The sequence below is a fragment of the Cynocephalus volans genome, chromosome 9, assembly GCF_027409185.1.
Source record: "Cynocephalus volans isolate mCynVol1 chromosome 9, mCynVol1.pri, whole genome shotgun sequence".
NCBI lineage: Eukaryota > Metazoa > Chordata > Mammalia > Dermoptera > Cynocephalidae > Cynocephalus > Cynocephalus volans.
The window spans coordinates 125,624,969-125,645,087 of record NC_084468.1 but is presented as its reverse complement, the minus strand read 5'-3'; the positions used below and the strand labels follow the sequence as shown (position 1 = coordinate 125,645,087).

At 37.0% G+C, this 20,119-nt stretch overlaps 1 protein-coding gene and 1 long non-coding RNA gene across 5 annotated transcripts in view; one reads left to right on the top strand and one right to left on the bottom strand.

The window, feature by feature from the left end:
* Positions 1 to 20,119, top strand: part of INPP4B (inositol polyphosphate-4-phosphatase type II B) — a 349,938-nt gene that overhangs the window by 229,339 nt on the left and 100,480 nt on the right. For all 4 annotated transcript variants that reach the window (XM_063108552.1, XM_063108553.1, XM_063108554.1 and 1 more), the window contains one exon: positions 3,169 to 3,331. In XM_063108552.1, the coding sequence (XP_062964622.1) occupies positions 3,169 to 3,331 (163 nt within the window). The remainder of the gene's footprint in view (positions 1 to 3,168; positions 3,332 to 20,119) is intronic.
* LOC134386414 (uncharacterized) lies at positions 834 to 17,396 on the bottom strand. The gene is made up of 3 exons (XR_010024460.1): positions 17,301 to 17,396; positions 1,148 to 1,331; positions 834 to 1,049 (listed from the first exon to the last, which is right to left on the bottom strand). It is a non-coding gene; the product is annotated as an uncharacterized LOC134386414 (long non-coding RNA).

The following is a 20,119-nucleotide window of genomic DNA, read 5'->3' as shown; positions in this document are numbered from 1 at the left end:
CAGCCATTACTGGTAATCTAAGCAAATTTACTCATTATGCTGGTCCCCCTATGCTGGCATAGTGGGAAATATCATCAGAAAGAGAATGTATTTCTGCTGGCCATTTTCCTTTGTGGATGTTTTCACAGAGGTGTAATGAAAAGTGGCTTGTTTAGGAGAGAACTCAAATAGTCAGATTTCCCCTTTGAGACTCTTGCCTACCTATCTTTAACATCCTAGTTTCAAAATAATCACCTACCTTGTACTTCAGTTCCTTAGTAATTGAATTATCGTCTTTCCTCCTTGTAACCTATGCCCTTACATTCTGGCCACATGCATGAATTTTGGGTCTTGATCCTGACACTGTCCTTTATTAATGCTGGTCACTTATGTCTTTTGACCCCTGCTGAATGACCCTTTGACCAAGTGCCTGCTCTGTCTCTGCTCACATGACACTCTTGATTTCAGTCTTAGTATTCATGTATTAGTATTACATAAGAAACTGTTCAATTTCTCACTCCCAGCAAACATTTTCCCAGGTTCTATGTCCTGTAACTTTTGATGACTAAACATTTTCTATTTACCATATAACTTTTTACGGTGTGGGTTGTTGGTCTTAGTCAATGAACATGCTTTACTATGCTCCAGGTCAATAAAAATGTCTCTATTGGCTACAAAAGTTACTTTCTCTACCAGTGGGATCTTATAACCCAAGATATCTATAAAGAAAGAACAATATTTAGATGTGAATGGCAAATTACCTTTTAAATGCCTTTATGTTCAGGCTCTTCAGAGATGGGATTAAGAGCAGTTGATTTTTACCTTACATACCTTTATATGAGTAGGGCAGCTTCCAACACTACTCAATCCTCGATCAAAATATAAAGGTCCTTTCAACACCAGGAACAGGAAGGAAGTTGAAAACTTATCTCATGTACAAAACTAATCTGGAACATTGAGAGGAATCTGCTCCCCTTTTTTGTTCAGTGGCAGAGTCTATTCTCAGTGTTAGCCGAAGAGTTGCTTCATATTTCCATTTAATCAGCTTTGGTCGTAGTGATTAAGGCATACTTGAAATAGAGGTCATTAAATTTGTTATTGTGGTCTGGAATATAAGCTCCTTACCAAATCCCAATATAAATGATGTCAGGAACTTCAGGTTACTTACCTTTTCCCCAACATTTTCTTCTGGAATAACAAGCTTCCTCAGCTCCCCTGGCTCATGGCTCAGAAATGCCTCTACCGCATTTTCTCAGACAACAGGCAGAGGATGATGTCATTTATGGATGTGATTGTTGTCCTAATTTCTCTTAGAGTGGAAGTGCTTTCAATTCTTTGTGGGAAAGATCTGCCTTTAGGTGAAAGATTGTTATGATTATTTGTGATTAATAGACTATTTCCCACTTAGGATTACAGGGTGAAGGAAAGCAAGATTGACATGTTTGGGAAAGCCAGTAAGGACAGGATGGGGTCTTACCAAATTGTAATAATTTTACCAAGTGTTTTCATAGAAATCACAGTATTTGGCTACCACTGCATCATGGTGCGGTTGGTACCATTTCGTATTGTAGATGAGACAACTGCAGCTTCCCAGAGAGGAGGTGTTTTTCCCAAGGTCTCATAGGAAGCTTGTCACATAAGGACCTCAAAATTGTCCTTTCTAACTTTGTATGCGCTGCTTTTCGACAAAACCCTATTACTTCCTCAGCTAAAGTAAACATGTCTGTATGCTCCCACATTTGTCTTAATGTGTTTGAATTATTCAACTAACAGTCTTTGCAAGACAACCGTCAAATAATCTAAATTCAACTATAGTTTTCTCTCCCCAAAATGAATTTATATGTTTATAAAGTAGCAAGATGAACTTAGATGAAAAATATACATTTGAGGGAAAATATACTAACCATTAAGGAAGTACTATAATTAAGTGTTATCTTTACGGTGACTGAAATACCTGTTCTATTACAGAGAAAGCACCTACTGAAAGGTTGCTTTGTGGCGTGATGCAGGGAAAGCACTATAGATTCCTTTTGGTTCTTATGCCTGGAGAGAGGGATAGAAAGTCAGTGCTTTCATCTAAATGATGTGGGAAGAGGAGGAGGAGGAAGGGAAGCCAGGGATGACAGGCTTCTATCATGATGACTGTATTAAAATTTTTTATATAAAAACATTAATAGCAGTTTTTGTTAATCAAGGATTTCAGTTTCATGTATTGTCCTAAACAAAAATGGGTATTAATCAGAACTAAAAAGATGAGTGACAAAGAAACCCCTTAGTGTAAGGCTGCTTCCTAGGAAATAAATCACTCAAAATGACTTATTATGTAGCTATGGCATATAATATTGAGTAGAGGTTCTAAGAATTAGTGTGGTCAAAAGCAAACTGGAGAGCTTGGCAAAACTTGAATTAAGAGTGCCTTCCTCCTGGTGGATCGGACAGACTTGGTGGGATCCAGGGATTTGCATATTAATTCTCCAAGCCTTTCTGTCAGAGGTGATCTGAAGACCACACTTTCATAATTTTTAGTACTTAGAGTAGGCAGGTTCATAGAGACAGAAAGTAGAATGATAGTTGTCAGGACTGGAAGAGCAAGCAATGGGGAATTCATGTGTAAGAGGATACAGTGTTTCAGTTAGGGCAGATGAAGAAGTTCTGGAAGTGGATGGTGGTTGTGGTGGTTGCAAAACAATGTGAATGTACTTAATGTTACTGAATTATACACTTAAAATGGTTAACATGGTAAATTTTATGTTACGGATATGTTACCACAATTTAAAAAGAAACCCCGAGAATTTCTAATGTAAGTGGTGGCCATTCTTTAAAAATACGGGTGTATCTTTGCTTTTTCCCCTTAGTGTTGATAAAGAAAATAGGTATCTCTGGTTTAAAATGTCATAATTCATGCTCAATTATGGATTTATATTGTATGGTAGTTCATCATTTCATGACAGAGCAAAAATAATGGACTACATAAATGGATTTATAGCACTTATTTTTTGCTTTATGAAGAAAAAATAGATTTTTTGTGTATCCATCGTCCGACCAAATTAATGGGAGAATTAAAGCCGGTCACTTAGTCTGTGTTCCTATAATTGCTCCTGCAACTGCTCCTCTAAAATGGAGTCATCCGACTTTGCTTTATCTTGTTTTCACAATAAAAACGTGTAGTGATACTCACACTCTTTTCAGGACAGGGTGTGGGCCAATGTGGGGAAGAGCCTGAACTGCATAATTGCTATGGTGGATAAACTGATCGAGAGAGATGGTGGCAGTGAAGCTAGTGGCAGCGGCAGCAGCAAAGATGGAGAAAAGGACCCTTCACTAGCAGACTCCATCACATCTCACCCAAAAGGTAAGGAATCATTTTTTTCCCAATCATTGACTGAGTAAACAAAACGAGAAAGTCATGAAAAAAATGGGCTAGAAAAAGAGGAGTCAATAGTGCCTCTGATGAAAGTGCTGATAGCATACTTTTCCACTGCTCTGGCTTGGGAGATGGAAGGCTATTTATCAAATTGCATCTCAGTTGTGCTTTCAGAACTGCTTGCAATGCTCGTTTTTCTTTTCTTTTGCTCCATAAAAACCTTCTTGAAAGAACAGTGTTTTCTTTTAAAGGGCCTGACATAGTTTAATCTACTTTTAAACATTCTCCCAACATTTTACTAGGAAGAAAAAAAAGCACCTCTTAGAAACTTTGAGGAATATTAGGATACAGTATCTCATAGTAAGTTTCTGAACAGAATGCAATATGAGTATGCTTTTTGCCTTATTCTGAGAAAAATTTTTTTATAAGTTATTCTCAAAACACATATGAAGGTTTGATTCTGAGGCGTATGTTTGCACATTATTCCAAAAATATATATGGTAAGGCCAGATTTTCAGGGATACATGTACACACGTTCACACACAAACACATGTATGTGCATACATACGTATGTGAGTGTATGTGTATGTCTAGAGGGACAGAGATAGAGAGACTTTCAAATGTACGTCTTATTAGAAGGTTGGCTAACAAACATTATACAAAAAATTAAATACAGTTGTGTCCCTATACATGGCTTTAGTATTATTTTTTTTTATAATTTGATTAATGTTGACACATAAATCAAGACAAATATCTGCATATCTTTATGGTAATAGGAAATACTATTACAGTTGTCCCAGCTTTTATGCTTGGTATCTTAAGTATTTGGAGAGACTAAATAGTATTTCTTTACCCTCTTCTTTTGAAATTTGTTTTTTCTCTTACTTTAAGAAAATGAGTCATAAGAAAATTTGAATGTTTATAAATTTAAATTTATGTTCTCCCAAATTGTTTTCCTGATTTTTCATTACTCACCTTTTCCTCAAGTGTTCAATTATGGAAAACATCAATCTTTCATCACTTGATTAACAATAGAACCAAGTCTAAATCATATTTGTCAACTATGGCTTTTTACAGTTTTCTTATTGTAGATGGTTCTTCTTTCTCTGTTGTGTATTCACATAGGTAAAAAGTTTACACTGATATTCTTTATGTTTACATTTACTTGGACTAATTGCATGTGGACATTTTCTTTTTTAATAATATCAATTTTATTAGTTAATGAATCCAGTTCCATAACTTTACATGAATCAAAATGAAAGCTTGTGATAGCTATGTCATAAAGAAACAGTATACTTCAACTTTCTTTAATTGAACATATATTTACTGCCAACTGTGAGCCAGACATTGCTGTGCTCTGGAAAATGAAGCAAGTAAGCAGAATTCATTTTAGTGATTTTTTTTTTTTCCATCGATGGATTTTCAAGACATTATTTTTTTTTAGCAGAAATAATACTGGATTTTGGTATGTTTTTTGTTTGATGTTCCCAAAACTTCTCATTGAAGAGAACAAAGCTCCTAAATACTTGAAATTACCTATGTCTTATATTGTATCAGAAGATTGTATCTATGTGATCACAACTACATTTTAAAAAGTACAAATATTTGGTAGGTAAATCATCTGTAAGATTAGATGAATCACTTTTTTGTGAATGTGGCACATTGTGTGGCTATGATCTAAAACCAGATAGAAGTTGCTGCTAATGTAGAATTCACAGCTCAATTAGTATTGGGGATGGTTAGAGTCCAACTACAACATATTGTTCTCTAATTGATTTTCTTGTTTTACTTTTTACTGTATTATCTATGTTTATTTTATACATCATCCATTCTTTCTTGTGTTATAAACATTTTAGAAGTCGTCATTATTTAAATGTGTAAAATAAAATATTACGTATGTCTGAAATTATTTAATGTAGTAAATACTGTTGAATAATTTTAAAGTTAAAGCATTTGTTAACATTTCACATGCTAGACAATTGCATATAGAGTGCGTGTTCTGAAGGGGATATTGGTACATGGAAGAAAATGCTTAATATTTATAAATAGATGTTTTACAAATGAACTCATGCTCAAGTATACTTAAATTATATTATAGATGCTAGTGCACAGCTGGAGTGGGATTGATTAGCTCAAGCAATTATTTAATAAAAATTTTCATTATTTAATAATTTTAAAATTGATGGCCTTCCTTTTATTTTATGTTTTTATGGGTCATGAATATTCACGATATACAAAGTTGATTGCCACCCCTCATGCCCAAGATGTGAAGGCCAGATCCATACTGGCAGCATGTCCATTGCTACAAATTGCGATTGTACCCCAGTTCCAGATATTTCTGTTAGAAGTAGCAGAAGCAGACTAATATATGGGCCCAAATTTACCAGTATCTTAAAGATTGTATTAGAGGAAGTGGTAATTTAGAAAATTTGCAAAGAAAAGCAAATAAGATTATGTATGATTTTTGTTTTCTTATTTCAGCCAAACATAACCATTTTGAACATTTCCTGTGTCTACAAACACACACACACACACACACACACACACACACACACACACACACACACATTTTTACCAAACTGGCATATACATTATAAGTATAGGTGTATATTTTGATATCTTGTATATTATCATATTATGAATATTTCCTCATAAATATTCTTTGGAAATGAGATTATAATGACTTTAAACTAATTCATCAACAGGGAAATCATTATTTTAGATATTTAATTGTTATAATAGTGCTGTAATTAATACATAAGCTTCTTTAAATGTTGAAGTCTTTAACTACATTTCAGATATTTTCCCCTAAGTTAGATTGCTAGAAGTAAAATTATTTTGTAAGGAAGAGTTGTCCTTTCTCTACCATTTATTTATGTCAGTGTGAACTCATGAATACTTATTTTATTCTTTGGTTTATAATCCAATACTATTATTATTTATTTTGAGCTCAAACTGTTCTAGATTAAGCCATTGGGAGCGCTTTCTTTCAGACTGGCCTCCATGTCCTTTTGACAGGTTGCCCCCATGCCTTCTTTACTCCCTTACTTTCTGTCTTACTTATTTCCCTTACAGTTCTTACTTTCTTGTTTTTTAAACTTACTCCCTTACCCTTTGGCACCGTAAGGTGCTCTAGGCTCATTTTGTATTTTCTCTACCCCAGCCCTATTGTCGGTCAGTTTCCAAGGAAACCTGGTTTCTTTTATTGGAGAACAACACTTAGAAACCAACATCTGATTGGGTAGAAATATTCTGATGATTCTTTTTAAGAATAGGTACTATCGCTAGCAATATCTACAAGCATCCTTCTAACTATAGTGTTCCCAGCGTTAAATATTTTCAGTGATTTCATATCACTTTGGATGAAAATTATCATGTTGTAACATCTAGTTATTTGTAAAGTTTGATGTTGCATATTTCAAAATATTATTTTGATTAAGATCTATTTCCTTAATACCAACAAATTTATCTTCAACCCATAGCTAGGATGAAAAACCCATTTTGTTCTTTTCCTTTTTACAATTAATTAGTGAGTTGATCGAGTGAGTTATTTGAGTAATCTAGTATTTATTACAATGTGTGTGTGATGTGATAAATACTGATAGGCATTTCTTGTAGCATCACCTGTCAGTGATTTTTTTTTTCTTTGTATATTAAGTTCTGCAAATATTTTAAATCAATTTTTGGAATTTTTATTTTGTTTCATATAGTTTTGATTATTGTGCTGAATTTATATTCAGATACATTTTTAAATCTCATAGAGTAAACCAATCTTACGACAGTCAGTTTTTCTTTTCTTATCATCCTCCTTTCTTTTTACATTTTAGTTATAATTTGTGTTTGTGTTGCTGGTGTATATTTAATATGGGTAGGGAGATTATCTTCTGTGTTGTCACTACCTTTATCAATTTTCTTATGTTCCTCTGTCATTTTCTTATGTTCCTATATAACCAGTAGATAACTCTCTTTTTCAGGTTGCAGATTTTTTTTTTTCAGTGAATTAATTTAATACTATTTTAAACCTGTAGTTTTGAAGGTTTTTTGTTTGTTTGTTTGCTTATTTGCTTTAATACCAGGATTTTACAAGATGTCTTTTGCTCGCTTCATAAACTTCTTTTCAGGGTTAATACAAATAATGCTGAGAGAAGTAAAACATTCTCCACTGTTCTGGGCACAAATAATAGAAAACTTGTTCCAGACTTCTACAGTTTATATGTATATTTATGTGTTTTTTAATGAATAACAATTGCCCTTTTATTTTCAGAATATTAAGTACATTTATAAGCAGGTGTGTTATATGTGTAGTACCACATGCCCTCAATTTCATAACAAATTGGGAACTTAAAGATAAAATCAGTGACTGCTAGAATCTTAGATTTTTGATATTACGTTAAAGATTATGTAATTAAACCTCCTCAATTATGTTAAGAAGCTTGCCTACAATATCTCTGCCAATTTTAACCTAGCCTATGGTGCACATTCCAGTTACAGAAACCCATGTTTATTTTCTACAGCAGAATATTCCAGAAGTTGATTCAAATATGTTTCCTTTAATTTTACCTACCATCCCAGATATAATGCTTTGCAATAAACAGACAAATTTACTTTCCTTTTTCCACATTAAGCCTAACTTATACCTGAAAGCAACCATCATGTCGTTTTTGAATTATCATTTTTCTGATCATTTTTCAAAGGAAGAGCTTCAAGCACATCCTATAGTTGCTTTCTTTGAACATTTTCTAGTTTATCTAGGCAGTTTCTAGAATTAAGCACAGTGATACAAATGTGGTCTAATAACTGCAGAGTTACCTCTGAGGATCGTCTCCCTACTGTTAGATACTGTTCTAATGTTAATGATATCTAAACTCACTTAGCTACTTTGACAGCCACATTTTACTATTAGTTCCATTGATGTCTATAAACCTTGACAAATCCTTCAGGCTTCTCAAGATTCAAGCAACATTTAAGCACCACTATACGGTAGACATTGTGAAATAGTAGGGGCACGAGGAGATTAAGATGGTCTATCTCAATTCTACTAAAGAGATGGATGTCTAAACTCATGCCCGCAGTGTAAATAATTTTGAGTGCACTCTAATAAATACTTGTTTCTTTCATCTATCATTGCTACTGTCCTACTTAGGCTTATTTTATTCTCAGTTTATACACATTTCCTGTCCATTCATAGAACTAATAGATAAAAAGGATGGGAAAACAGACCTACACACAGATCCTTGAGGCACATAACTAAAAAGAATGGTGCACATTCACGTTAACTTGTTAATCACTACCCTTCAGGGATGTGTGCCCAACCAGCTATATATTCACCTGTTCATGTTATTTCATGGCCTATATTACTCCCTGTTTTATGAATGTATCATGAAATGACCTGTGAAAGGCCAAATACCCTATGCCATGAATTTTTCCCTAATCTACCCAGCTATAAACCCTGTCTAAAAGGAGATGAAGTTCTTGTGACATAGTTTTCCTTAATGAGCCCAAGCTGGCTTCAAGTCCTCACTGTTTCCTCTTTCAAGGAGGTAAATATCCACACAGATCACAGAATTAGTTGACTTATTACTGCTCACAGTTTGTTCTACTTCCTGAGTACTCATGTCCTTTCCTGTTTTATAATTTCCTTTTAACTTGTAAAGCACATTCCACACTTCCTCCTGGTATCTGAGAATTCACTATATTTATCACATCTTTTACTTTATCTCTGGCTGATTGCAGTTGACAAAATTGTCTCGTAACTACCAGGGATTTGTCTGTAATTTATCATCAGTTATCAAGGGCTTATTAGTGCCAAAGATCAGTCATCTGAAAAATATAACCCAACCTTCAAATTGGGGGGAAATCCAAGGTTTTAGCGAATTATTCCTCTTTCCTAACTTTTATCTTTGGTTGCCCAGATTAGCTGTCTACCTAATACACATGAAATAATTGAAGACCAGAACAATTCATTAGTTAATAAAAGTATATGTAAAGTAGTTCAGGCATTCAGCCCCATGGAGGAGACACACTACATTTACGTTAGTTAGAAGAGGGAAGACCCTTTCAATTATGCAGTAGATATTTGTTGAGCAACTACCCTGTGCCAGGCATTGTGTTCAGGAACATATCCAGTCATGGCCCTGTTCTTGCAGTCTAGTGGGTGGAGCAAGTTAGATTTGAAAGGAGAAATCCAGTTAGGGATCTTCCAAAGGCAGCATTTACAAGATTAAGGACTTAGGAAAGGCAGTACCTGTATACATTTGGGAGGCATCAGCAGGATAGATTAAAATGGATATAATACAAAGAGAAAGAATGGGCAAAGATGAGCAAAATCTATAAGAAAGAGCCTTAGAGCATGGGAATTACCCTTAGCCGGGTGTAGGAAGCATCAAGGGACGAAAATCAAATGCAACTTGGAAACCAGACAAGGCTATTAAAAGAGAGATAATAATCACATTAATAGGAAACACTGTGCTTACATTTATGTGACAAGCACTTCACACCCTTCCCTCTTTTGCTCCTCACAGCAAGCCTATGGAGATGGTTCTATTTTTATCCCTGTTTTATAGATGAGGAAGTTAAGCAATTTGTGTAAGGTCACAGAGCTGGTAGGCATCTGAGCAAGGATTCAAAGCCAGGTAGAGTGATTCCTGATTGAATTAGTCAAAAATAATCTGGAATCCTCAGAATATCCGTTGGAAAAAGAAACGCTTAAATTTCAAGAGCTACTTTGCATATGGATTTACTTTCCTTTAATTTTGCCCTTGATATCATAATGAGTGGGTTCTTATGTAGTCATATCTAATGCTTCACTTGTTTGCTTTCTCCTTATTTTACAAGGCCCACATTCCCTTACTCCCACCTGCCTCTTCATGGTGCTTTGACGTCTTCTTCCACCTCACTCTGCCTCAGCCCTTATGATTCAGTCACAGTGAACTCTTTTCAGAAGTCACCTTCTGCTTTTCAGTGCTGGGCCTTCAAAGGTTTGCATGTCTCCATCTTCTGCAGATCCAAACCTCACATCCTCTGGGGCACCTTTCCTGATCCCTCAGACCAGAACAGACCAGGTTTTATGAGTGTTGAAATGAGTGTGTTGCACATGACCCCTTGCTCAGTAGAGCCTTGTGCTCTGGGTTTAATGTTCTGAGTTGCCAATAATTCCTAATAATTTTACCTTTGCATTTGTGTTTTGTCAGTGCAGTTTGGTAGGATGATAAAGGCTGTGCTCAGGACTTGGAGGCATGACTGCCATGCAGTTCTGTCTCCCCTCTCATCTGGATGGGTTCTCCAATGCCTGCATAACCTCCCCATCCTCATGCCAGCCCAAAGATGGCTTCCCCCCGCCCTCCCAGGGGTCTGGGAGCGAGTGCCAGAGAATCAGGTCTAGCTGGGTGCCTTTGAGGCTCTGCACAGGTGTATCCCCATGTCCAAGACAGTGTGACATGAAAGAGTAAACAAAAACTATGATGATAGATCGGTAGCCACACCACTGAGGAAGAAAGGAAAGAGCTTGTTTTTGATGCTTTTTAAATAGGGCCCCACATTTTAATTTTTTCCCCAGATTCTGTCAATTATGTAGTTATCCTTTCTGCAGGGCTCGCAAACACAAAGGTCCACAGGCATCATGTGGGGTAATATGAATGAATCAAGTGAAATAGATGGAAGCTAGAGCAAACTAACAAGTTCAATGTCCCTTCCAAAGAGGGCCACCAACCACTTCAGCTCCAGCCAGTCATTTCCATGGGAGAATGTGGATCTAAAGTTACCATCTGTAATGATTTTTCAAATAAATACGAATCTTTATATGAAATACCCCAATTTTTTAAAAGTTAAATACATGATGAAGTCCAAATAAAATATATTTGCCAGCCAAATAAGGCTGGTCCAGAGGCCGCTATTTTGAAACTTCTGAATTTCTGACTAATTATACATGCTGTTTTAAATATCTCCCCTACTAGACTTGGCTCTGTGAGAAATATGCCAGTTGTTTTTGATTTGCTCTTGAAATTCCAGAGCCTAACATAATTCTTGGCAAATAATTGGTGCCCAATATTGTGGAATAAAAGTCACTTAGTCACCCTGATCTATAATCGCCACCAAAAAGAAATGCTTAAGCAGTTTTTCTTGATAGTATTAAGTGAATATCCTCAATGTATGTGCAGATTTATGCAAAAATGCAAAAAGAAATTAATATTCTCAGAGATTATACACAATATAAGACAGTTATTTCACTCGTTTTATAATTTATAGCAAGTCTGTTTTAAATACAAAGTCTGTTTAAAATACAAAGATAAAAGCACAAAGCATCATTTTCATAAAGGGCTTAAATATTAATATTCCTGAATTCCATGAATTTCTACACATGGAATGTTTGGAGTTTCATTAGAAAAGAAACATCAATGGATCAGGCTTTTAAAATTAACAGTTCACTGGGTGAAACAACTTTTAAAGTATACTCACAAGTTAAGCAAAAAAACTTGGTAAATAAATAAAATATATATATTTTTATTATAAATGTAGAATTCCAGTAACATTCGCACATTGACATTTTTGAATGTCTAGTCTTATCATATCTCTGTTGTTTCCCTTAAAAATTATACTATAAATATGATGTAGCAGAAGAACATGTGACTTGAGTACTTGATAAATCCTTAATTTGGTACTTATTTGTCTACACGGCCTTTGGCAGGTCATTTAAGTTCTATACACCTCACTTTGTTTTTTGATAAAATAAAGATCATCTCTTCCAGTTCTAAAGTTTTATGGTAATAAATGAGATGCCACATTTTTAAAAGTGTTGTTTACTTTTTCCTTTCAGTCATTCAGCATATTTTAATCAAGTCCCTTCTATGTGCCAGGCACTATTTTAGACAGTGAGGATACAACAATGAACAAAACATACAAAACACTACCCTCCTGAAGCTTATATTCTAGTAGGAGAGAGAAATTAAAAAATAACAGAAGAAACAGGGGCATTACATCACATGATAACAATGACAGACACTGGTAAAATAAGTGGGTTTGGGAGTAATGCTGTGGAGCAGGGGTTGCAGTTTACTGGAGTAATCAATGCAGGTTTCATTTAAAGTTGGTGCTTGAGCAAGACACAAGGAGATGAGAAAGTGAGCCATGTGGGTGTCTGGGGGAAGAATATGTTGGACATAGAAAACAGCTAGTGCAAAGCCTCGAGGCATAAGTGTGGCTGGCATATTCAAGAAACAGCAAGGAAGCCAGTTTAGTTCAAATAAAGAGAGTAAAGAGGGGAGAGTAGAAGATGAAGTTAAAGAGGTTACTTAGAAGAAGGATCATGTAGGGGCTTTGTATAGTTGGGCTGTTACTCTGAGAAAAATGGGAAATGAATAAAGGGGTTTGAAAAGAGGATTAACCTGAGTTGACGTAGATATTAACACCTAGGCTGTTGTGCTGAGAGTAGACTATAGATGGAAAAGGTAGATCCAGGCGTAGACCAGTTTGAATGCCAATGAAATTGTCTAGGTCAGACATGATGGGGGCTTGGACTAAGATGGTCATGGAGGTGATGAAAAGTAGTATGAAAAAGGAGTTAGGGATGTGTATTAGTTCGTTTTTGTTGCTTATAACAAAATACGTGGAACTGGGTAATTTATAAGAAAACAAAATTTACTGCTTACAGTTTCAGAGGCTGGGAAGTCTAAAGTCCATCTGCTGGTGGCGACAGTGACCCAGGGGTCTCACATTGCGAGATGGTGGAATCAGAGAGAGCAGGGAGGGGGAGAGAGAGAGAGAGAGAGGGAGGGAGGGAGAGAGAGAGAGCAGAGAGAGAGAGACACTCTCCTCTGCTTTTAAAGCCCTCAGAACCACACCCTTGACCACCATTTTTAATCCATTCACTATTGTACGGTCCTACCATCCAATCTCTTTAAGGCTCTACCTTTTAGTTACCACAACAGGATCTCCCACCCTCTTGACAGTCACAGTGGGGGCTAAAAGATTTTGGTTGGAGCAATTGGAAGGATGGGATGGCCATGTACTAGCTGAGGAAGGCTGGAAAGAGCAGATTTTGTGTAGAGGAATATAGGAACTCATTTGGAACATGTTAAATTTGACACAGAGATATCAAGTATGCAGTTAGATATGAGAATCTGGAGTTCAGGAGAGACATTCAGGCTGAAGATATTAATTTGGAAATTGTTAATATATAGATGGCACTTAAAGCCATGAAACCAAAGAATATTAACAAGGAAAAGGGAAATGATCTATAGATTATACCTGGGAACATCTCAACATTAGTAGGTCACAAAGATTTGGAGGAAGCAGCCACAAAGTCGGATAAGAAATGACCGGTGAGGTAGGAGGAACAATAATAGAACATAATGTCCTGAAAGCCAGGGTTAGAAAATAGATCAAGTAAAATGAGGACTGAGAAGTGACTTTGGATTTAGCAGTGTGGAAGTCTTTGGTGACCCTGACAACAGTAGCTTTACTAGAGTGGGTAGGGATGAAACCCAAATGGAGTGGGTTGAGAGAAGAGGTAGAAAAGGAGCCGGAGGCAGCATGTGTAGACAGTTCTTTTAAGGCGTTTCACTGTAAAAGAATGGAGAAATAGGGTAAAAGCTATAGAGGGAAGTAGGGTCAAGACAGGGTTATTTTTTAAAGATGGAGAGATAACATCATGTTTGTGTGCTGATGGGAATGACGGAGTAGAAAAAAAAAGAAATACTGATAGTGTGGGAGGAAGGAAAGAGAATTGCTGGAGTGACTATCTTAAGTGGATGAGAGGGGATGAGGTCTGGTCTAGGGAGAAGCTGGCCTGAGCTAGAGAATAATTCACTCATCCTAAACAGAAGTGAATTAAAAGACTAAAGAACAGGTGCTGGCAGGTGGGCAGATGCAGGGTAGCATGTAGAAATTACTTTATAAGTATTTTAATTGTTTTAACATAGAAGCTAACATTCATGGGTTGTTGAATATGTGCTAAAAAACACTTTTTAAAATATTACCTTCATTAACTCATTTGATTCTCATAGCACTCACAGGAGTAATTCTACACAATTAATGGATGAAGAGCTAGAGAGCAAAAGGCACCTGTGCACTACCGTCCCCTGTGCAGTGGCACAGCCCGGGTTCCGACCTCATGGTCCAGCTCCAGAGCCTGCCTCTGACAACTAGGTGCACTGCCTCTGTGCTCTCCAGGAAAAAGCTCCTCTAATCTTACTCTGAACACATCCTTTTTGCTATCACCCTTTTAACAAAATGTTAAGTTTTTTATCTGACACGCCTTAGGGATCTTATGTAATAACCTCATGAAAACCAATCCCATAGATATCTCTTAAAGATTTATTGTGAAATTCCACCATATGCAGAAATTAAGAATTCGTAATTACACTTGAAAACTTACTTAACTTTCTCATAAATATGGTGATGCTCACACAGAGAAATTGGGATAGACAGAAAAAAAGGGAGACATTTCCCATCTGGGGACTTTGGGGCATATGATTATTGAATGGAATGGCCCGAGAAATGTAGTCTTTCCATTACATTTGGTTGCTTGCCTGCTTACTTAGCATTTATAAGTTAAATCTATATACATGAGGCTGTTTTGTGTTTGTAGAGATAAAAAATACTGGTGTGCTATGTTCCACTGGCCTTGAACATTGCTAGAAAACTACTGATCCACCTTGTTCACCTCAGAGTAGTACCTCTTCCCTCCTCTGGATGTCTGCACTCTAATCAGGCTTCAGTCAACTCAGGGTTCACCATCCCTCTCTTCTCAATCTTAGATGCTGGTCAATATTTAAATGACAGGAGCTATCTGATAGAGACATATGGATGATTTCAGGTTGCTCAGTGACCTATGACCTATGCAGCTTATTTTTAAATTCCCAGCCTGTTTGTGGGCCAGAATCCTGAGCTTATAGTTTATTTAAGGCCGAAAGGTAAAATAAGCCCAGTGAATGTGAGTGTGTGACTTTTTCCCATCTAGCATAACCGAAATTCAAAACTTTTGTACTACAGAAAATACAGAGCTTGTTTGATTAATGGATTTTGTTCCTTGAAGCTGTCTTAACAAAATTTACTTAGGGCTTTCGATTTTCTGCTACAAAATAAGTTTAACCAGGGTATCAGTTGATGCATTTCCTTTGCTATTTTTCTAAGAGCAGGACTGGAAAGTTTTATGACACTGTGTTCTCAGGCAGTCAGGGTTTAAACAAACAGGGTTCCCTTGACATGAAAAAAGCTTGCCTTTGTTCTCATAGCAGTTTGTCTCGGGCTGAGCAGTACACTCATTTCTAATATATCTGGAAGGTGCATGAATCAGTCACTTACCTTGGGTCATAGTTCAGTGGACACTACAATGATTACATTTTAAGATATACATTTGTTCCTTACGGGCGTACCTTGGAACTTTAAAGCAGCTCTGCAGTAGAGGCAAAGGAAGGTGCAGCACGCCCACACTGCCCCACTCCCCGGGGTCACCACAAACCTTGCTCTACTTCCCCTGCCTGATACCATTGTTTCCAGACTTGGTCTTGTTTCTTAGCTTTTGGCTCTCTGCTCACGCATACTCTGTACCATCCAGTTCCTCTCCCCACCTCTACCTATCCCCATTCCCTAATCCTAATATGGTGACATCACACACGTGGTTTTCCATTGGCTTTATTCCCAACACTGACTTCCATTTCATTCCTGCTTTCTTCGACTCTTTGAGTCATCTCAGCCATCTCCCTCCTCCCTTGCAGTACCCCCATTACTCCCTCCAGCCAGTGTGTGGCATCTATTTGTGGGACTTGGCATTATCAAACCAGCTGCCCCTCCCAGACTCTATTCCTACAAAACCTCACTTTATGAGTGCTCACTGCCTGCTTGCCACACAGGCTTCCTTGGACTCTCTTTGCGTTTGACTTTCCTCAGGTGTTCAGTAAATGCCACAACCATGAGTGGATATAATCTTCTCACCAGAGATGAGCTCTCCTGCCTCTACACTCTTACTCTTACAAGCTTGTTTTGTCACTGTCTCAACTTTTATAGCACTTATCATACTCTCTTGTGTTGTAGGTATTACTCTAAGAGTAGTCTACTCTAAGAATAAGACTATTCCCTGCTGTGTCTTAAGCTCCCTGAGGCTAGGGGCCACGAGTTACAAGTATCAGTATCAACACAACACCTCACTTATAAGATGTTCTGTCTGTCCAACAGATGAATACATTTCTCATCATGGCAGTGGGGGAAAAAAAAAAGAGGGGCAGTGACATAAAGAAGACAGGTTAGCATTTGTTAAAGTAAATTGAATAAAAATTGTTTTTTCAATTCCTGGACCAGAGAAAGGAGATGGATCATAAGGATAAGGAAAGGGTCAAGGAGGCTTGGAGAATGACATTCTGAGGGGCAAGGGAGAGGATTCAAGGCAGCCAAGCCTCAGCAGGTGCTTTTCTTCCCTTTTTACTCATCTATTGTCTGGAATTTGCCTGGTTTCTATGCCCCATATCCCTGGAATATGTCTGGGTATTTAGAGACTTTATATGAGCAGGTGTCTTGGATCTCTGGCCAAAGTTGGCCACATGTACCATACTCATACGAAGGAGTTTAGCTATGAAGTATCTGCAGAAGAAGCCTTATCATTAATTGACCCCTCTACATTATGATGTTCATATTGTAAAATTGTACCTGAAAAACAGGGACTTCACTCAGAAGGGCACATAGGTGGCCAGGTCTGGGTTGATGTAAGACATAGTCCCTTCAAAGGCAACAAGCATTCTATGAGCACGGATATCCATTTCCCTCACCCCCAGCCCCCAACCATGAACCCACTGCCAGTTCTGTGCTACCTGGAGTTTGGTCATGGTAAAACAAACAAACAAAAAACACCCAAAACCCTGCTGGCTATGGGTTTGGTGTGTGTTCACCTTATGACCTTGAGATTTATTGCCCTCCTTAATGGCCATTCTAATTGCTTGGCTTCATTCACATTTCATCATCATCTTACCTTAGGTGTATCCTCAGAGCCAGGCTCATTTCTTCTCTTAACGCTTTGCATGAAGTCAATGTATGTTCAGTCTTTGAGGTTTTCTTTCTTGTATGTCTGAAAAGTTGTGATAACAAAAATAACAATGGCTACTAGCTTTTGTGAAGTTAATTATTTTAAATGAGCAAAGAAGACCAAGCAGCAGAGAAGAACATGGTTTAGAAAAGGCAAAGAAAGCATTATGCTCTGCTACAGTTGGTTGATATTTGGCTCTTTTAGTTTTCTCCTGAGTACCATAAGAGCCATTGAGCTCAGAGGACGTGAACATCCTGTACAAGAAATAGATGGTGTGTGGAGGAGGTGAGGGGGCACCTGGCAGTGGTTCTTTGAATCCCTAAGTGAGCTTCACTTGAATACCTTAAAGAAGCAAGTAAAAGGCTCTGCTTGGATGGCTTCCAGCACACTTCACAGAGCTCAGGAAAAGCTCAGCTAAGCCACAAGCATTTTATGTTTTCCTGAGGAAAGACTCTGCTTGCTGGTCTCAGGGTTAAGGAGTCTCAGCAAGTTTTTATAGAGACACTAAAACATTCTCTTCCTATTTTCCTCTGTCACTGAAAGGAGCCCAGGGGACAGAACTGCACTTAAATGCCTGCCAGGCCGATTAGCTCCTGTGAGAGCGGCTGGTGCAGTGACTGCCCTGGCAACCCCTAGCTCCCTGGCTCCGCTGGGTGTTCACGTGTGTGTGCGTGTGCACATGTATGTAAAATCTTAATCCAAATTTGAAGAAACTGAACTCAGACAAGTGGATTGCACATTTCAGAATTTCTTACTTCGACTAGATAATTGTAGAATGCACACCATCTTCATCCTCACAAGAAAAATAACTATCAGGAGGACAAAATAAACACCATGCAAATTGCAAAATATGGAGAGACACGAAGGTGGAGGTGGGGCAAGTGACAACAGTCTCAAGACTGTCAAAAGCTGGAGCTTTTATTCTTTCCTCAAAAATGTTTTTAAAAGAGAAAAAAATGTAAAAGGAAGCGTTTTCTGTTTCTTCGTGAGAATGATTTGGAATGTTCATTGGAGCAAAAAGGTCATTTATAAACTGACTTTGGCCTTTCTTTGGCCTGTCATAGCCCATTGTGTTTACTTCAGAACCTGAGATTTACGCTGAACAGATGTTAACAGAGAACAAAACCTGTAGTCATTACAATTTGCATTTGCAATTTTTCTTTATTCTGCTGACCTTAAATTGTTTCTTTTCTAGAAAAAATGTACTTTTATCTTTCTCACTTATGCTTCTTCATAGAAGGCTCACTGCTCTTACTGTATCTTTAAGACAATCTACCTTGATTAAAAACTTGTAATTTTGGGCCGAGCCCATGGCGCACTCAGGAGAGTGCGGCACTGGGAGCGCAGCGACACCTGCCCCGGGTTCGGATCCTATATAGGAATGGCCGGTGCACTCACTGGCTGAGTGCCGGTCACGAAAAAGACAAAAAAAAAAACAAAAACAAAAACAACTTGTAACTTTCTTACTCATAATGTTTTCCTATCTTGCCATTTTCCTTAAATTTTAGCCATAAACAGTATACATAATTAAACTAAATGGGAACACTGGAATATTGTTGGTATCCAAAGTATATAGCAATATTCCTAGGTTTAAGATATCAATGTATTCCTTTCTTTTCTTTTCTTTTCTTTTCTTTTTTCCCCCACATTTCCACTTCTATTCTACTAAAACTGGAAATCATACATTTTTGGTTTTGGTTTATTTGATTGCAATTAATGATTAAATTAAGAATCACTTGCTTGAATAAGTGTGAGGATGAATTTAGAAATGAGTAAAGAAATTGCTCTGATGCTAATGAGGAAATCTGTAGTTTCCTCTTTTAATGACCTTAGAGAAAAAAACAACAATTATATTTAATTTGAATTTAATATCAAGTTTCAATAACAAATATCAAGTATCATTTAATCTCTTTCAAGAGAAAAAAGTGGGCAGCTACATTAACTTTTGTTTTCTAACTAGAAAATGTATATCACATTCATGACTAAGTTATCGGCCACCTGACACAGGATAGTATGATGCAGGGTACTTAGACAATAAAGACATGTTGTTTGGGAACTTTGCAAATGTATAAAAAGTAAAAATCAGTTACTTGCATGGAAGTAGTTCTACTTCAGCCTGATAAAGTAGCGCCACCTACTGCACACAGGCTTTATTTTATGTTTGGGACTTCAGCAGAATCGTATCTCTGCAGAAATAAGAACACAACAAAATTGGTTTTGCAGTCTGTTATCTTTTAAGGTCTGCATCTGGGTCAATGCATGGAAAACTTTTCCTAGTGTCTTCCCATGTGTGAATATTAGTCTAATCATTAACAATGAGAACAACACAAAAGAGTGAGAGAGTGAATGTGAGATAAAAGAATGCAAACATGAAAAAAATGCAGGAATATAAAATATTTCTTCTTGGTGTCTACTGATGTGTCTTTTATTCTGGAAATAAGTCAGATGTACCTTCATTTTTCCTTTTCCAAATAGCAATGACATCAGAATCAATAGTTAACCAGTGCTTGTTTAAATTGTTCATATTTCATCCTAGGCTGCCTGTAAGTATGTTCTTTATTAAATAATTACAGATTTAACAGGCCTCCATTGAATTCCCCTTTCTCTGGCATTTTTTATTCTATAGTAACATTTAAGTCTACAGTATTTTTAAAATGAGAACTACTAGCCTTTCTAATGTATTTTACATGATAGCATCACATAGGCATTTACATAGGCAATCACATAGCTTTTACAGAGCATATAGTTTTATTAAGTTGGGGTCA